At 39.5% G+C, this 18,649-nt stretch overlaps 2 protein-coding genes across 3 annotated transcripts in view; one reads left to right on the top strand and one right to left on the bottom strand.

The window, feature by feature from the left end:
- Positions 1 to 335: 335 nt before the first annotated feature.
- Positions 336 to 7,787, bottom strand: ELMOD2 (ELMO domain containing 2). The gene is made up of 8 exons (XM_057385495.1): positions 7,571 to 7,787; positions 6,326 to 6,354; positions 5,623 to 5,717; positions 4,744 to 4,873; positions 3,793 to 3,926; positions 3,151 to 3,219; positions 1,922 to 2,055; positions 336 to 1,510 (listed from the first exon to the last, which is right to left on the bottom strand). The coding sequence occupies exons 1-8, from the start codon at positions 7,713 to 7,715 to the stop codon at positions 1,353 to 1,355; spliced, it is 894 nt and encodes a 297-aa protein (XP_057241478.1). The 5' UTR covers positions 7,716 to 7,787; the 3' UTR covers positions 336 to 1,352.
- Positions 7,788 to 14,286: 6,499 nt separating this feature from the next.
- The window catches only part of MGAT4D (MGAT4 family member D), a 33,294-nt gene continuing 28,931 nt past the window's right edge, over positions 14,287 to 18,649 (top strand). For both annotated transcript variants that reach the window (XM_057385497.1, XM_057385496.1), the window contains exon 1: positions 14,287 to 14,440. In XM_057385497.1, the coding sequence (XP_057241480.1) occupies positions 14,350 to 14,440 (91 nt within the window). In that variant the 5' untranslated portion in view covers positions 14,287 to 14,349. The remainder of the gene's footprint in view (positions 14,441 to 18,649) is intronic.

Genomic DNA, 18,649 nt, shown 5'->3' with positions numbered 1-18,649 from the left:
TATATCAAAGCTTGTATTAGCATACAAATCTTGTGCCACTGTGACCTATTTAGGTATATGGTGAAAGAATCTTTCTCAAATAACTTTCTAAGGCTGCGACCTAGTTGGAAGGATCAAAATAAAAAGCTGATTGAAAAAAGCAGAAGGCACTTATTTAATAGAAGGTCTTAGAAAACAAAGTGATGGTCATACCAAATCCATTTAAAGTTGCTCTAAGCAATAATTAGTCACAATACAGACATGAAGTTCTATCTACTAGATTGTCTGAGGATGGCAAGATTAAGGAACACATCAAAGTTGCACCCCTTCCATGGAAAATACATCTTTTTTTAGACTTGTACTCAGATGTGAATCTATTTTTACAAAATGATTGCAGCTGCAATAAAGGTTTTTCTTTAAACTTTTTAAAAGGGCTAAACTAGATCTGTTGTACCTCCCACTAAGAATACCCCCTTGGCTGCTAAAAGAAAGGGCTGACAACAGATACCGAGTCAATTCTCCCAGCATGTGAAGTCAGATTAGAAAGAATCCAAAGTTTTTACAGTAGGAATACTTTTAGAAGGAGTAGCTTTAGCCTGAGAATCCTATCCTCATGCCGATGACATGGGATTCTTTTTGTTTGTCTGCAAATTAAACTTCTTGCAAGGACAAGAATTGGCTGGTACAAATCCATAGATAAACTTCCCTATCCAGAAGTAACTTCTAGTTAGTACATCAATATGCTGATGGATTAAGCCTCTTCTCCAGAGTTACAAACAATTATAAACAATTAATACCTCCCATTTGAGGACCTCTTAATTACAAAGAAATTTAACATTATTGAGTGAACATTCAATGACATGTAAAGGAGCAAGAACTCAAAAAATCTAAAATCACAATAATTTCAACTAAAAGCTGAACTTCAACTACTATGTTAAAAAGTGGAATTAAGTTCGAATTAAAAAAGCTGAACTTGAACCATCCTTTAAAAGACCATTAACAGTCAAACCTATTCATGGAAAACATGATGCAGCATAAATAGCTGCTTCATGTTCCTGCACCAAGAATTACAAAAGAAAATACAAAAGTAAGCAATCCAGAGGCTCTTGAGATTTTGTGAGTTTTTTTGTGTTGGTTTGTTGGTTGAGTTTTGTTTCACTTTCTTTTCAAAAAGCTCCCTTTGGAGAATAGCATAAAAATACCTGTAAACAGAGGTTGATTGTCCAAGCTTTCTTAACTGAAGTTTGCTAATTTTCTTTTTTTAATGTTAAAAAAAAAGTTCCATTCTTAGACAGTTTTGGTGAAACACACAAAACTTCCATCTAAATGCATCCCTCAATTTTTGATGCTGAACCGCATACACTGCAGAGGATTTAAGGTTTCTTTGTATCCTGTAAGGTCAGTACCACATTGTAATCCAGTAGAAGTCCCTTGATTTTYTCATGGAATTTCTCTCTGTACTGGTTGAAGTGCATAATGCTTTCTGGTTCCTCTTCAAACCAGAACTTGTCAAACTCATAAACTAGATAACCTGTGAAGAAAATACAATACCGATCTGCAAAAATTACCTCCACAATTTCCTGCCTTGATCTAGCCAGACCTAGAGTGATCCTTTAGACTCTCTTTAACTCCTTAAAACAAGGACTGTCTCATTCTGATATAAAGCAAGCTTTTGGATACTGTAATAGAATAAAAAAAAAATCTGCAAATATTGAGGTTTTCATACTGGAGTCTCTAAAAGATAAAAAGCCACAGAAATTATCCTTAAATATACATTTCTGCAGCACAATGTTTAAGCATCAGGTGCATTTCCAATACCTGATTCAGGAGACACACAGTTTGCTCTGGCTAATGAGAAAAGAGTGGAAATGTTCTCCCAAAAGCTCAAACTCTAAGTGGCCTCCCCTGAGTGGTCTGTACAAGAGAAGCTACAGATACTYACAGTAAAACTGATGGAAGTGCTCCATCTGTGGCAACCCAGAGACCAGGTTGTAGAGATGAGCCTTTAAAGTACCGTTCTTGAGCAAGCTGTATGCCATCTCTGTCAGATTGATCCCAACTATGGCATAGGAGTATCTGCAACACAGATCATGGTTTTACCTTATGCACTGAAAGACTTAAAAGCTTCCCTGGCACATTCTGCTTTAGGAAAGCTGTGAAAATCAAAATCTTTCCTGTGATAATTATTGATGAGCTGACTGCAATCTACAGACCCTGGTGCATGCAACCATGTAAATGTTACTGTAATATTAAGATGGCAAAGCTAATTCAACATTGGCCTCAACTCGTTCATTTAAAATCCTTATGYCTGCTGGAACATTAAAAATTGGATGTGAAAAACATTGTACAGTGTAAATGGGAATGGCTATTTCAACCTGTTGTTCAAGCTGAAAGAATCTGGGTTTCTGCTGCATGGTATAAAAAGCATCATAATAGAAATTCATAAACAACAGTTAAAGGGTTTCTGGAGGAAGGAAAAGTAAACATTAATTATTTTGTCTCAATTATATGGTTATGTAATTGAGCAAAAAGTTTCAGATACCCTGTGCATGACAGAGTTGCACAGGGTTATGTTATTTACAATCAAAGTCATGAAGGACTGTTATGTTTGGTAGGTCATGAAGTTAACTGGGGACTAGATGGATCAAATTATTTTATCTGACTGGGTTTGAGAGTATATTTCCCCGTAAAATTAACTACATGTTTAAATATGAAAAGTTTTCAAAAACAAATTTAAAGCTGAACAACAACRAAACATCTTTTGGTATATACTTATTACAGAGCAAAAACCTGGCCAAAAAAAGAATCTTAAGAAGTAAGATACTATCCCAACACAGAAGATGAAAACAAGKATTAATTTCTAAATCTAATCTATTACAAATAAAACTAACTACAATGTTAAAGGTGTTCACTTTGTTAAGTGAAARACAGTATTTTGCAACATTTTTGTCCCAACAAATCCATTCTGAAAAAAAAAATGCTGCACTTGGTTCCCAGCTAGAAATTGCTTTCTGTGTTTGGTTTCTCAGCCCTTCTATTCTGGCCCTTGTTTCATTCTTTAATGGAAAAAACCCATATACATTTTCCTCTTTACTTTCTGGACACACACTTGGCAGTCCTTACATGAGTTCTTACACAGAAGCAGCCACAAAAAATCCTAGAGTGACTTACCCCAGCTTTGGGTGGTTTGACCGAGAAAGGATCTGACGAGCTTCATTGGTGTAATGCCTACTAAAATACCTGCCAGTGTAAAATATTAAGTTCATTTGAAAACAATACTGCATTCAACATTAAAATCTGTAGCTTTAAACTAAAGCTGAAAACTACTCTGTAACTGAAAAAATAACAGATCCATTACAAAATGAAAACCAAGGAAATTGTAGCAAATTAAATAATATTCAGCATGAACTAATACTGTAAAAAATAAGTTATTGTGATCTAAACATCAAAAACCAAGTTCAACTTAGCTCACAAATTAGCTTAGCAAAGACATGTAAACTTGTATATTTTTCATTACAGTAGGAATTTTCACATTCAGGAATTTTTAAAACTTCTGACAAGTTAGGTGCAACCTACCAACTATCATATGGCAACAAAAAAATAAGGCCCCTTGGGCAAATTTCTGTCCCTTCCCTCCCTGTTGTTCTTACTCAACAACACCACATGTTTACAATGTGCAGCCACTAGAAATGTTGAATATACTGGCTTCTATTTGCTTTTATTCGGTTTTTATTAGAAACAGCACTAACTAGAGAAAATACAAAGATATTAAAAATCAGTTACAAAAGAAATTAAATAATTATTTTCACTTACACCAGATTCACTAAGCCCAGCAGCCCCATTCCTCTGAAGTCTGTTTTGGGATCATCACCTTGGAAGCCAATGTCACACCACTGCTTGCTGATTCTGGCCTTTAGATTCTCGTGAGGCATCAGCAAATTCCAGAGCTGCAAAAATATGTTTCCATGTTATTCTGCTCAAGCATTCCAAGTCACATAATTCAGATCACTTGCTGCTACACACTAGAAACCATTCACCAAGGAACAGGACACAATTTGCATGTTGCTCTTTTCTGTTAGTGCCAATCTGGAGTCTGCTCCAATGGCTCACTTCAGCAATTACAAAAGTTATTACATTTAATATAAATGTRGTAATTTCCCTTCACAGACATAGATGCTGTATGAATACCAAAGAAACAGAGTTGTTTCACCTCATAAATTAATTTATGCATCATTTTGTGATAGGACAGCTATAAACCAAAATACAAATTCTCAGTGAATACTTAATTAACATGTAAATGCATAGCAAGCTGAGATGATAATTACGAAGTGCTAAGAAAACAGTTTTTATCTTCCAGCATCAAACTATGTTCCCTGATGTTGATTGGGATGCAGTAATAAGAAAACATTAGTGTCTTCTTTTTTTTTAAATTTAGTAATTACTGGTTTACGAGGTTAGACGTGCGCAAGGTTAAATATCTTTTTAGAAGAGACCCATCACAAACTTACTTTGCTACTGATATGTTGTTGTTATGTCTTATTTCACACAAAATAATTCCATTGCAAGTAATTCTAGTTCGCTTTTTTTTGCTGTAAGGTTTTATTTTAATGGGGCTCTTCTATAATGAGTTTGCAGTCCGTAAGTAGAAAAGAGATTTAAACAGGCCAGCTGGTAAGAATGCTACCAATGAGTTCATTCAAGGTGTTGGACTTGGAGGGAAAAAACCAAACAAACAGCACTTGTATTAAAAAAAAATTATTTCACCTCAATTAACTGTTCCTCATGTTCTTCGTTTTCTGAATCATATGGGATCCTCCTTAGGTTTTCCACATTCAAATACAGTTTTTTATAACCTGTTATCTGCAGTAAGGATATCTGCAGATTTGTCTTAAACCTGAAATAATAACAAAACACCACAGAGAAGCTTTCAAATAGACATAAATTCTCGCTTGAATTACCAGATAAGACCTTTCTTATGTTAATGAAATGTAAACATCAGATTTAGAAAGTGCTTTATGTGTATTTTTCAAACTACAGCTACTGCTTAAGTACACTGCTACATGAATCTTATACAGTTTAAACATCTCTAGCTAATTCCAGTAGGGCAGACCCTATTACCTTAAATTATGGGGAAAAAAAAGGCTTAAATCTGTTATGACACAAGAAAACTCCACATATCATCCTGACCCCTGTACCTTCACCTACCCCCAAACTTTTTGTAAGTTTTAAAGTCAAACTTCATCAGAATTTTTTATAGATTCAAAGAAAAATATCATTAAACTTTAAAATTATGATTATCCCATCATTCACTAATTATTTATGCAGATGCATGCAAACATTAATCAGGCATCAYTATACTCTCATATATATATATGGAATTACACAGTTGTTCAACCTATGCAAAAATCATATTAGCTACAACTACGGAGTAACAGAAGGGACTTGCAAAAACAGAGATGCAGTAATCCCAAATCCACACCAATTAAAACTTTGCAATTTGTTTTCTAGAACTGACAAGGACATAACAACACCTTATTTTCAGATTTCATTCTAAATACTTGTGTTGAATGGCTTAAACATTGCATCAGGTTAAGCAACTGGAAGAACGTGCTAAGAAGTGAGAACAGAGGTTTCCAAACACACCTTGTATCCTGCTGTTCAATCTTCTTTTCTTTCATTACATCTCTGACACAGTTCTCCACTTCAGCTTCTTCAACATGTACAGCATCTCTTAAAACCTAGGAAGTTAACACAGTAAATGACTTCATGAGGAATACAGACATCTACTTTATTGCTATTTCTCAGCTTCTGTGTTTCTGTCATATTATTTACTGTAAGAGAAGGATCAATTCATTGCAATTGCTTACAGCACACTGGTTCAAATTGCATATGAAAGATTTGCAATAATCACATGAAAGCATAATTTGTAACTCTGTCAGGCTGTAAACAACAATATTTACACAGGAGTCGCATGCAGAATAAATGAAACGCTGCAGAGTTGCTTGGTCTAGGTCCTCGTTCACTTTCAGCTGCTGAATTGAAACATATTCTTCCTAATCCATCTGAAACAAGTGCAGCCAAGGAAATAATGCTTCAGAATTACGAGACAGGGAGTTAATCAAGCTGAGGTTTCAATGAAACAAACATTGGAAGGGACATGGGTATTTATTTTTGAGAAACCTTGAATAACCATAGCATACAGAACCCAAAATTCCACATTTTCTCATCTCTGCCTTTTTTTCCCCTATAGTTCTACACTCTCAAAAAGAAATGCATGTGTTATTATTCTGGGATCTGTCTCTGTGAAAGAAGGTTTTATTATAGTTTCATCTCTAGTATCTCTTACCTTATTCTTTGATGATTCCAGTGAATGTTCTGCAATACGGAAAAAAAGTAGATGTCAGTTAAACTGAACTGTTTTAAATAATTGAAATAGGTGTTTTTGCAGTATATAAGTGTTATAAAGTTTCACATCCCTTTTATACATAYAATAAAAAATTACTCAATCTTAAAATGAACAGGTAACAGGTTATCAGGCAACAGAATGTCTTAACACAGTTTTTTTATAACTCTTCAGTATAATGTTGAAAGTAGACTTGAATTTTTTAAAACATCAATTACATGTACAAAACAAAGAAATTTGAAAAGGTCTTGGGAAAGAAATATGCCAATTGGTGTTTTCCTGTTCTCAGAAATTATTTGTGTTTACTACTGAGGAATAAGGAAGGTCATTTCTGCAAGCACTGTAAAAGCACRAAAGTATTCCATAGTTTCTTGAATTGCCCTTTTAGATCAGAATTCTGCATCAAGCAGAATGGTGAGTTAAATCACTCTTCTTCCACACCACCAAAAAATATTTATGTCTGTGGAACATGCAATTTTTTAGTAACAGGAAGGTAAAAACATACACAAAGTGATGTGAAGTCTCTGGGGGAAAAGGTATGATTTCTGATTCACTTTTTGATGACAATAGAACTTCCTTAGCAAGCAGACAAGGAAACTAGCTTTGGCGTTGATTTAGAATTCTTATAGGAGAGCTGAGATGAAAGGAAGAGTGGAAACACAATTCAGGGGATGCACCCAGGTACTGGTTTCCAGCTACGGGAGTGCAGGAGGCTTAGGGGGCACCTGATGGCTCCCTAAAACCACTGGAAAGGAGGGGATCGGTCCCTTCTCCCAGGTAACCAGTGACAGGAGAAAAGCAAATGCCCTCACGTTGTGCCACGGGAAGTTTAGGTAGGATGTTAGAGAAAATGTCATCACCGAAAGGGCTGTCAAGCACGAAACAGGGCAGTAACTGAGTCACCACAACTCCTGGAGGGATTTAAAAGGTGTGTGAATGTGGCACTTGAGGACACCATTCAGCGGTGCGCTTGGCAGTGCTCGGTTAATGGGAGGACTCGATGATCTCGGTGGTTTTTTACAAGCTAAATGATGCTGTGACCGTGCCGCTCCTCAAGCCATTCAGCGGTGCGCTTGGCAGTGCTGGGTTAATGGCCGGGCTCGATGATCTCGGTGTTTTACAAGCTAAATGATGCTGTGACCGTGCCGCTCCTCAGGCCGTTCCCTGAGGCCCCAGCCCCTCCATTACCTACGCTCAGCGTCCGCCGCGCCCCCGCCTCCGCGCCGCCCAGGACGCGCTGCAGCTCGCACCTCCCCGTCAGCAGCCGCAGGACCCACTTGAGCCAGAAGCGAAAGTATTTGTTGTACAGGAACCGCCACACGCGCGTCCACATCCTCCGGCGGGCGGCGGCCCCGCAGCGGCGGGACCCGAACCCGGCCCGGCCCGGGCGCTGCTCCCTCCCCTCCCAGCCCTGCCCTGCCCGCCCTTCCCGCGCCCCCTCGCGGCCGGGCCGCCCCCGCCGCCCCTCAGAGCACGGCGGGCACCGAGCGGAGCCGGCCCGGCCCCCGCATCCCGCCGGAAAGCACCGCCACCCGACCTGGAAGTGATCGTGGATACGGGACMCGCCGGAAGTGCCGCCTGGCAAGTGGCTTCCCTTTCTCTGTGGGTGGTGTTGGAATGGGGCGCTGCGGCTCCCTCGCCTGGCGCCTGCCCGCCTCCCCTCACGTCCCGTCCCGTCCCCTCACTGCTGCCGGATTGATCACCCGGTGTGCAGCAAGCCCATAATGGCACTCGAGAGAGAGATATCGGTTATCTGTGTCAGAGTTGAGCAACCCTGGGTGCTCACAGATGCAGTTCGAGCTTTTTCCTATTTATACATTTTATCAAGCAAAGGGATTAATCTTCTTTAGCTACAAGTTACATAGTTCTCTTATTAATTAGTATTCTGCCTTCTACTGGTTAAGGATTGTCTCACTTCTCGTGGTAATTAATCCCATGCTCAGTCTTTCTCTSTTTTTGGGCTGGTGGGTTTTTCGGGTTGGTGCTCTGTGAGTTGGTTGGGATCTGTCCCTGTGGGAATTACCTGTTACCTGGCTGGAGCCGATTTTAGCACAATTGCTGAGTTGTCTCCATTTGTTTTTCCGTGTCTTGGGAGTTCTGCCAGATCACCTTGTGTCCCCCAAGATCTGCATTCTTTGTGTGTACCACGGGACATCCACTGTGACCTTGGCAGGTCCTTCTTCCTAAGCTTTGCCAACCTCCCTGGGATCACTGAAGGTCTGAGAACATCAAAGCATGTCCAGGCCTGAACCTTAACAAGGCAATTCTACCAACAAGTAATTCATTTTCCTAACACCTGGACATCACCAAAAGCTTGTTGGGTGCTTTTGATAGTTGATAGTTGTTGATAGTTAGATCTACCTTCTTGTTGGTTAGGCTGGAAAGTGGATAAAGATCAAAACACCAAAGGACCGTCTTTCTTAGAAAATTTTTACACATTTCACTTCTGGCAACAGTTGGGCTAGATGATTTTAAGCAGCTTGTTGCCAAGGTTCCTGCCTTGCCTTTGCTGAATGGAGGTTCAGCTTGAGTGTTGCRTTTAGTTCCAGTCACTACTTCCATTGTATTGTAATTAATGATTGTTTCAGTAAACATGGGTTGAACACAGCAGAATTGTATGCAAAATTTGGAGTGTTAAAAGGGAGCTGGCAGACTTGCTTGACCACATTCTGATAGAGTTTTTGATGTGTGAAAGTTGAAATACCTTTTACACAAAAATCAAAAGCCACATAGCAGGTCTGATGGCCTGTGTCCCACAGAGGATTTCAGAGAGTAGACCAACACGTTTGGCATCCCCTCTCTGGATTTCTACACTCATAGGGGTGCAGAGTATCATGTGAGGAAACCACTGACACATGAAYTTCAGTTGTTTGCAGATCTTATTCCTACTCTTAAAAACTGTGAGGAGAGGTGGTGCATGTTGCATGTCAAGAGGCAATGTAACTGCTTRTGGGAGCAATCTGACTTTCAAAGCATTGGAGCATTGCATGAAAATAAGATTGAAAGTATTTAATCTCTATTGAAAAGTATTCTTACTTGGTGACAAGATGACACAATAGTTTAATCACACTACATGCATATCAATTGTTCCAAGATAGCCAAACCCCAGAAAATATATTGAGAAAAAAAAAATCAAAGATCCACTGCCTAAAAACTGGCAACAGAAACTGGAGGAAAGAAATTTGTCTGTGTTGCAAGACCTGGGTGTAGGCTACAGCTCCCACCTAGCTTGGATGTGAAACAACTCTGAGCAAATATTCCAGAGAAAAAAAGATTGTGCTATACCTCCCATCTGACAGCTTGGCAGAGCACTGCTGCTGCAGTAGTTAAACACAGCTGAGCTGAAAGCTTCTTGTCCGGGCTACACCACCGGCAGAAGGGTGTTAGTTTGATATTGGGAAGGCACAAGAATTGCAACAAAATGAAAGGGTGGTCAGGCTCTTCCTGTCAGTGTTTATGCCCACACATGGATTGCACTGAGATAGTTAATTAAAAGCATGTGCTACTGGAATTTTAGAAAGTCCAGCAGGTGCATCCTTAAAGCGTGGGTCTGCACAAATAACACAGGGAAATTTCTAGCTGATGAGACTTTTGTTATTCTTTTATACCAAAATTAAACCATTCTGCTGCTTCAAGGGTTTTACTTCCTGTGGCATCTCTTACTGGATTAAATAGCTTCATACCAATAATGAATATTTTTTCATTATATTTATACCTAAATAGAAATTACTTTTTGGTGTGGATTTTTAAGAACCAAAGTAACTTCTACTTGTTTGGRAATTTGTTCCACTTCCTAGTTTGATTTAATGTAACAATACGTACACAAAGTATGGGATTATTGTTTTCTGAGTTCTCTTTGCTCCCAGTCTCCAGGACTGATGTTTAGAGTATCTGGTATTGACAATACATTGCACCACACTTCTCTGTGAAATAATTAGATTTGTTGAGTCAAGCTTGATAGCTTTTAAAGTCTTGTTTTAAATTAAGCACTTATGAAGTGTGAAAGTTTAAAAAAATGCAAGTTTTAGTCTAGCTTACACCTTTTTTTTTGCTCGTATGATGCTTTCTTCACTTTAAAACTATTTTAAAGTAAAATGCAGTTAAGTAAAAGCCGATTAATTTAATTACTTTAAAATATTAAAGCATGCTTTTTTACAGTTTTTTTCACAGCTTTTTATAAATTGCAAAACAGCAAGTATGTTTGATTTAACACAAATGTTAGCATTTGAGTCATGCAAGATGCTTCTGTATCACCTTCAGTCAATTTATAAATTATATTAAGACAGTCAAAAATACAATGCAGTAGCCTTAAAAAAAAAATTCTGCCTTCCTCTTTTTGTGGTCAGTAGTTGCCTTCAAGTCTTACCTTCACAGAGACTTTGATTGAAGTAAAGATCATGACCTGTTTACATTTTAAAATCCCATTTCTTGGCTGACAGCAGGGCAAATAACCAGCAGTATCARTTGGATCCCTCTGCAGTCAGAAAACTTTTCATGGCAGTGACTATTACGTATTGTTAATGGTAATTATTCTTTGTTCATATACCCTTGCAGATGAAGGACATATGAAATAATCCACTGCTTTGCTCGCCTGTATTTTGTCAAATATTTATTTTAATGTTTCTTATCTGTACTCTTGCTTACACACAGATGTGTGAAAACATTATTAAAAATGTGGAACAATCATCTGAGCAAGAAAAGACATTCAGTTACAAAGCACAAGGACAAACTTAGGAACAATCTCTTGAAAGCAAAGAGAACTAGTCCACTGAATCATTTGCTTAGTGTCAATTATTACAGGTTACTCAGCAACGTGTTCTTCTATAGAGTTTTATAAAGATGATCAGTTTGCCAAAAATGCAGCAAGTCTGCTGCTGGGAGGTAAAACTGCTGTGAAACAATTAACACTTCTCAAAAACCCCAGCACAACTTATTCCAGTTGAACACAGTTCTTGACCACGTGGAGTACATGAAGAGAGCCCTGGGAGGGAGATACCATGAAAGCATGAAGCAGATAAGGGGGCCTGTTTGCAGGTAGGTCCCAGGGCAGTGGAAGTTCATGACAGTTTCAGTCATCAGATTTTTGATTTTTTTTGGAGGACCACTCAATGCACTACCTCACTGTAAGTTAATGAGCTAGTCTGTGAAGTTAGGATCAAGTAAATGGYCACCACAACTCAACATGGCTGAGTCACTGTATCTGTTGCCTGAATAAATAAAATCAAATGCAGTCAATATCAGTCTCCACAGACATTTCCCATGCTCTGTGTCAGTTTGTTATTAGTTTCTGGAAATATGTGATAGTNTTTTTTTTTTTTTTTTTTCTTACTGGCTCTGAACATAAGCTAAAATTAAGTGTGTGTTAGATTTCTGTTAATCTTATCTTCAGCAGCCCTCCAGCTTGACTACGTCGTTTATGTGTTTGCTTTGGCTTTATAACAGAACACTAACCAGTGAATTAAAAGACATTTTGTTCATGACTTGGGACATATTTAATGCTCATTTGTTCCTCTTAGTTCTAAATCTCTGTTTTACTGCACATGTGCCAAAATCAACATTGACCCTTCATCAAAATTAGTGCTCTGAGCTCTTAGTTTATTAACTTGGAGAGGGAAATGGTGATAGGGTGACAGAAGGAGAGCATTGAGTTGTGATTGCATTGCATCTTATTAGCCAATTATAAATGCATATTCAAAGTGTAGCTTAAAGATTTCTCTGTAAAAAATTTCAAAGGCACAGAAACAGAAGGTAGAAGGAAGTTTGTGACAAATGAGTACAGGGCAGGAATATGGTGGTCTAACTCAAGGCTTCACAATGATTCAGGGAGCCAACTCAGATTTTTAGTTCACCATATGGATAGTGACACAAGTTGCTAGCAGTCTCCTACATTATTAATGAATAAAAACATTGATAATTCAAAGTAATTAGTAAACAGAGAAGCAAACCCATCCATATCATCAGTCAAACACAGGAAGATAACACTAGCTGTGCCAGAGCAGCAATATACAATTTGTGGGGTCTAAGAATTCCGAAAAGGGCATGGTTATACTGTTGGTAGTATAAAGGCAGCATTGACATTCGGACTCCAGCACACCTGTGTCTGGATGCCACCGATGTAAGGGTTTAGGATTGCTTACACCACACCATCACAAATGATTTGGGGATTCGGCAAAAAATGAGGTAAGTTGTTAAGTAAACAAATAGAGAAAAGGAGGGAAGAGATACTGTATTAATAATAAAAGCTTATTTTTAGAAAACAAATTATCTAAAACATGGCACCCTCTGTGTAAATAAGTTAATGAGTTATATATGCTAATAATACAATCGGGAAGTAGAAACCAGYTTAGATAGCAAAGAGCTTACAGCTTTTATGAAGTACCCAAGTCCAATCTGTTTTCTGAAGCTGTCCTTTAGATGTTTGCAACACAGAACAGGAAACCATATTTTCTTTATCATAGGTGTGGAATGAAGGGTAGATTTGTGAGCAGGTAGAGAACGTGACAAAGCAAAAGCCACTAGATACCTGCTAATCAGGTATAAGAAGGAGGAACATTTTTTTCTTGTGAAATGTAGGTGGTTTTATTAGAACTGTGTCACTGTAAGTAGTTCCAGGAACCTTGGTGGATACCTTATATAAAGTATCCCTTCCCTTTATAAACTRTTTTATAGAAGATGTATTCTAAACAATGACTAATTTTTTGTTTTCTTATGGATTGCTGAAGAGCTAAAAAGGCAAATAGGTGTGCATGCCTGAACGGAAAGGCACATGTGTGAAGCAAGAAACAATATCTGAAGCATAATACCTTTACCCAATGTACATTAGACTTTCATCAGGTTAGATTTTGCAGCTGCTTGCCCTCCCTTTTCCTTAAAGGTGAAAAGCTTGGCTTATTTACCTGATTCTGTGACTATGCTAAATGCATGTATTAATTGTACGCTACAGCTTGGCTTCCTGATACGATCTTATAAGCAATATGCAAACAAATGCCTCATTGGCTTTAAATGAGCAAAATAATGTTAACCATTAAAATGTTGCGCAGAAAACATTCACATTGCCAGAGGTTTATGTCCAAAAAGGAGACAGAGGAGTCCTGCAACTTTAGTAATGAACAAAGGGAGAGGGCATGGGGTTTTTCCTATGAGGTCTCTCAAATTGTTGGAGGACACAGCCTCCTTTTTATCTTAATTTTCCCAGCTGCATCACCCTCTCCCTTTTCCCATTGGCTGAAGTACCTGGAAGGTACAGACTTCCCAATTTGCCTGCTACAGGTCCCCGTTAATATGCACCACCACCACCGCCACCAACCTCCTTGTATTATGTAGTTCTATTAAGTCGTTGTTCTTTTTCTCGATGTTCAGGAATTTAGCATAACCTTATTTGAGCAGGAGTCCCTGTCAAWTAGTAACATTTTCTGAAACTGATCGTTTCTCCTTATCCTTATAGGGTCTCTGGCCTTATGTACAAGCAGATTCACAGCCCCTGTTTGTAAAGACAYATTCATCTKACTCCTTTCARTGTTATGATTTGGGCTAAACAGCACTCGCCGAAGTGCCGGTCCCAGACGTTTTTGCCGTGAAAACAAAACCTACACTTGCCSCAATCAAGAGGTTTTTCAGTGTGGCTCCGAGCGTGGGGAAGGCTCTGCCAGGGGCTTTACAGCGGGGATTGGCGTGGACACTCGTTCACRAGGCGGGTGTCTCCCGGGGAAAGCCGGGCGGCGGGAGGAGCGGGTGCCCGTCGGTAAGGACACGCAAAATGCAGAGGGGACAGCCACTCCTCGGGGGACGCCGATGTGCAGCGGGAGGGCTCGGCGGCCCCGCCCGGCGGGCAGCAGTGCGGGACATGCCCCGGCCCTCGGCGTGGGGGCGGGCAGGGCAGCGCGGACACGCCCGGCCCGCGTTGCCCGGGCGGAGGCGGCGGCTGGCGGCGGCGGTGCCGGGGGTCGTGCGGGCAGTGCCCGCGGGAGATGTGGCTGAGGCTCCGGCAGGTCCTGCCGGTGCTGTGCCTCGGCGCCGCCTTCCCCCTGCTGTGGTTCGCGGCGTGGCAGGGGAGCCGAGGTGAGAGCGGGCGGTGCGGGACGCTCCGTCCCGTCGGTCCTGGGCGCGCAGGGCGGGCGGCGCGGTGGCACCTGCGGGACCCCTTTCGCGGCCGTCGGGGCAGCGCCGCGTTGGCTCCGGTGTGCCCGCCAGGGTCTGCCCGCCTAGAGCCGGGCAGCGAAAGGCTGGGGTCGCGGCGAGGAGCTCGTCGGGTCACCCCATCCCCTCCCGGAGCTCCGGACCCGCTTGGCTCTCCGGGCGCGCTGGGCACAGGAGGAACGTGCGTGGCCCCGAGGCTTGGCCGCGTGTAAGGTTGAGGGTGCGGGTCTCACCTGTTCCCCCGGTGTTTAACTGCACCCAGGCACAAGCTTGCGGTAACAGCTTACCGGATTTGATCCTTGGGCCACATTTGTCCGATTAAAAATACACTCCTAAATTTAAGAAACAATAAAAGTTTCTTTTAAAAAATTTTCCCTAACTTTTTTTTTCTCTCTCTCTCTCTCTTTTTTTTTCTTTTCTCTTTTTCTAAAAAACATCTTGCATTAAGATGGAAAGAAAAAAATCTAAGAGGGATTGCTGTGGCTGTCACTTTTAAAGTGTTTTTGATTTTCATATCAGGGACGATAAAGGAGCATTATCCATACCACCATTGTATTTGTGCCTCGCGTACAGTCCCTTCTTTTTCTATCCGTATTTCCATGACCAGAATGCTGTGTTCCAGAGAAAAATACCTGAATTTTTATATTTTATTTCTAAACTTTAAAATGAGACACCATCTTTTTATAATAGGTTATGTRGGTGACACATGCCAGATAGATCTACATAAAACCGTATCTAAAATTCTCTGAGCCAGCACAGGAAAGATAAAACTGATTATATTTTCCAAAAATAAATGAGAAGGTCTCTTCAAATAGTATCTCTGAGACTTGCAGACATGGCTTGTTACGGGTGAGGGGGTGGTTGGTTTGGGGTGAGGGAGAGAGAGTGGATCTTTGAGTGCTTCCTACATACATCTTTATAATAGATAGGTTTCAGAATTAGAATAAGAAGAATTAGAATAAAGCAATTAGTAATTTCTGGGATGAATACGAATCCAGCTAGCAGATAATTTGTTTGTATTAATTGTTCCTGTAACAAATACAAGTGGTGGTAGAGATCTTGTCCCCACAATGGCATGCTGATTAGAGTCAAAGCAATGCTGATCCTCTTGCCCTTCAGCAATTTTTTGTGAACTGTGTGGTTATTCGTCTTATAACACTAAATGTTTTCTTCAGTGGCACTCTTTCTAAGAGTGCAGAAGGAAAAATTAAGGGTGTGTCTTAAGAAACTAAGATCCAAGAGATGCCAGGATAAAAGCATTTGTCCAGTCTACAGCTACCGTCGTGTTGTCTTGTGGCTCATATTTTGGGATTCCTCATTACTGACATTACATTTTCATTTCACTTTTTTTTGCTGTTTCTCTCCATGCTGGGCTGTTTTGCCTTGGGTTTTTGTTTGTTTGTGTTTTGTTTATTTGTTTTGGGGAAGAGAGATAATGTGTATCGCAGCATATATGTGTTGTCTTAAGTTCTTCCACAGTTGTCTCCTCCTCCACAAGTAAACTGAGTAACTAATTCCTCTCAGATGGTGTAGTTTTCCTAATTACTATTATTACTGGCACCTGTTTTTTTAGCAAACTTCTATCCATTGCATATGTAAATATGTAGTCTTCAGAGACTCTAAATCTCACAAATGGTAAATAAAATAATTAATATCAATAACTAAAGGAAGAAGTRGCAGTATGTGATGAATGATTTTGTGTTCTGTTTATTTTACTGAAATTATAGCCTTTGCTCCCAAGGGTCGTTAGAAGACAAGCCTACTATCCATCCAGAAAACCCTAAGAACAGCCAGCCAAAGATAGCAACAACAAAGGTTGTTACCTTTTTCCACAGAGAGAGAAGCAGTGGGTGCAGACCAGCTAATGCTCTACTGTTGTCACAGGGTATTTGCTTGAGAAAGTGGCTTGAAATTAATATTTTGCTCTGAAAACAGGCAGATATCTATGCTTAGATGTTGTTAARCCTGTTTTTTCCTTCTGCGCTGCTGAATTTTGTCTCCATTGTCATGCTTAGAGCAGTACAGGAGTTCCCACTTTTGATGCATCTCAAACTGTGATGTGTGGGTTTTTCCTAATTCCCTTTTCACTTAGCCCACCAGTTACTGAGAGGCCAAGYACTGTTGCAGTGTGTCAGCTCCCATCTCTTTCCCTCATTTGTCACATGTTTTCTGGCTTATTTTCTTCCCCATGTGTTAAACCTCCCCTTACTTTTTTCCCTTCTTTGCTCTTCCCATTGAAATGCTTAGACTGCCCTTAAGTTTTAAATACAGTCTATCACACTAAACAGCAGTAGTCTGTAATATTGACTCTGGTTTCTATTTAGTTAATTGTTTCATGGATAGTAGTGATTCTGGGATAGTAAATAATCTTTGTACAACTAGGACAGGTCACCCGAGCTCAAGACTTTTGGTCTTAAGTACTTATATAATATGAAAATTACATAATAGCCCTGTGAAATATTGTTCAGTTTGTCCATGGTCTCAAAGCCTTTCAGCCTTTGAATATTAGAAGTGTAAATTGGGTATTGGCTCTGTCCTGATCTTTGTGCAAATAAAAATCTATAGATTAAGCCAGTGACCTTTGAACACCTTATGATAAAAGTAGCTTGAGAGATTTGAGTTGAAATATGTTTGCTGTCAATGACAGCAGTAAATAATCGGCTGCTTGGTGCTACTTCTGACTGTTACATGCAGCCTGAGTATYGACTTGGAGCTGTGAGACTAAAATCAAGTATAGGTAACTCAAACTGGCATAGCAAGAAAGATGTTCCTCACTCTTCCACTTGAAAATAAAAGATCCGAATCTACCAGTCAGTAGACATCAGCTGGTATATATTTTAATTATGGTTAGGAAGATGTTTCTGTGGTCACTTTTCCCAATGTYTTATAAATATAARSMRRWRKTTYMYWWTWAAWWWKGWKRWWMYTTTKKKRMCMRRAAAAAAGAAAAGTAATTATGGAGACTACTGTTAATGATCAGATCTTCAGMAAAAGCTAATACGGTGTCTGAAGTTGTGTGGTGATTCCTTCAGCACCTCGAGAGTGCTGCTGTTAGTGAMCAATCAGCTGGGCTCCTGCAGCAATTCCTGGTCCATGTCCTGCATGGTTTTCCTGTGAACTTTCTGGTCCCACCCCAGGCCCYGAGCCAAACCTATCTGAAGCAAAAGTTTGTATGTGAGCATAGGAAAGGCTGTTGTTAGGATGATGCAGATGTTTCTGCTTGTGAAACTGAGTTACGATTCACTCATTAATTCACCTGACCAAAATTGTTTGCTCTCAAAGARACAATCTTCATATAGATTTGTTGTTCTGAGAAATACTGCACAACTTACAATACCTGTCGTAATTTTCTCACACAGTTTCAGCTTCTGTTTTCCATGTAAATGTTAATCCATAAAAAAATCACAGTAAAGTAAATGTAAAGAGGTAGCAATTTTTCCACCATTTGAAAAACTGAAGGCAAAAACACATTATAAACTCATTAAGAACATACATACAGTTTCTTCAGAAGAAACAGTATTACTGAATAAAAAAGAAATTTTCATGTCTTTGCTAAATAACAATGAAATTTTTGTAAGTCATAGCAATGAGGTAAATCAATTCATCTCTTGTGGCAGTGCTTCTTCATGTTGCTCTCAMGGGTTACAAGTTTAAATCTCTTTGAATTTAATTGTAACGTGTTGTTACCCTCTTCATTTTGTCCAAGTAAATTAAAACTAAACTTTGGCTGGAGTTTAGGCGAAAGTGATGCAGAAATATGATGTCACAAGGATCTAGGCATGTTAATATATCTATGTTGAGTCAAACATCGTGAAACCTGAATTTCTTTATTTATTCTTTTGAGGTGAGAGAGCAAGAGAAMAAGAGAGAAACTATTCATACAATCACAGTCACAGAAGTATATGTAAGGATTATAAATTTTTTTAACATCTGCATTTTTCATTCGTTCCACTAATCAGGAAAAAAAGTTTCATCATTACAAACGGTTAAAGAGGTATTTCTGATAACAGTGGTTTTTTTTTTTTTTTTTGTTTTGTTTTGTTTTCCAGTTGAAATACAGTAATGCTAGCCCAGACAGCATGATTACACGTTTCTTTGTATTTCCAGTAATCTTTTGCCTATGGTCTGATG

Source organism: Malurus melanocephalus, unplaced genomic scaffold (assembly GCF_030028575.1).
Source record: "Malurus melanocephalus ecotype Western Australia unplaced genomic scaffold, MMel_1.1 scaffold_833, whole genome shotgun sequence".
In the NCBI taxonomy this organism is placed as follows: domain Eukaryota; kingdom Metazoa; phylum Chordata; class Aves; order Passeriformes; family Maluridae; genus Malurus; species Malurus melanocephalus.
Note: the sequence above shows the minus strand (reverse complement) of the source record. Positions and strands in the feature narration are given on the sequence as shown.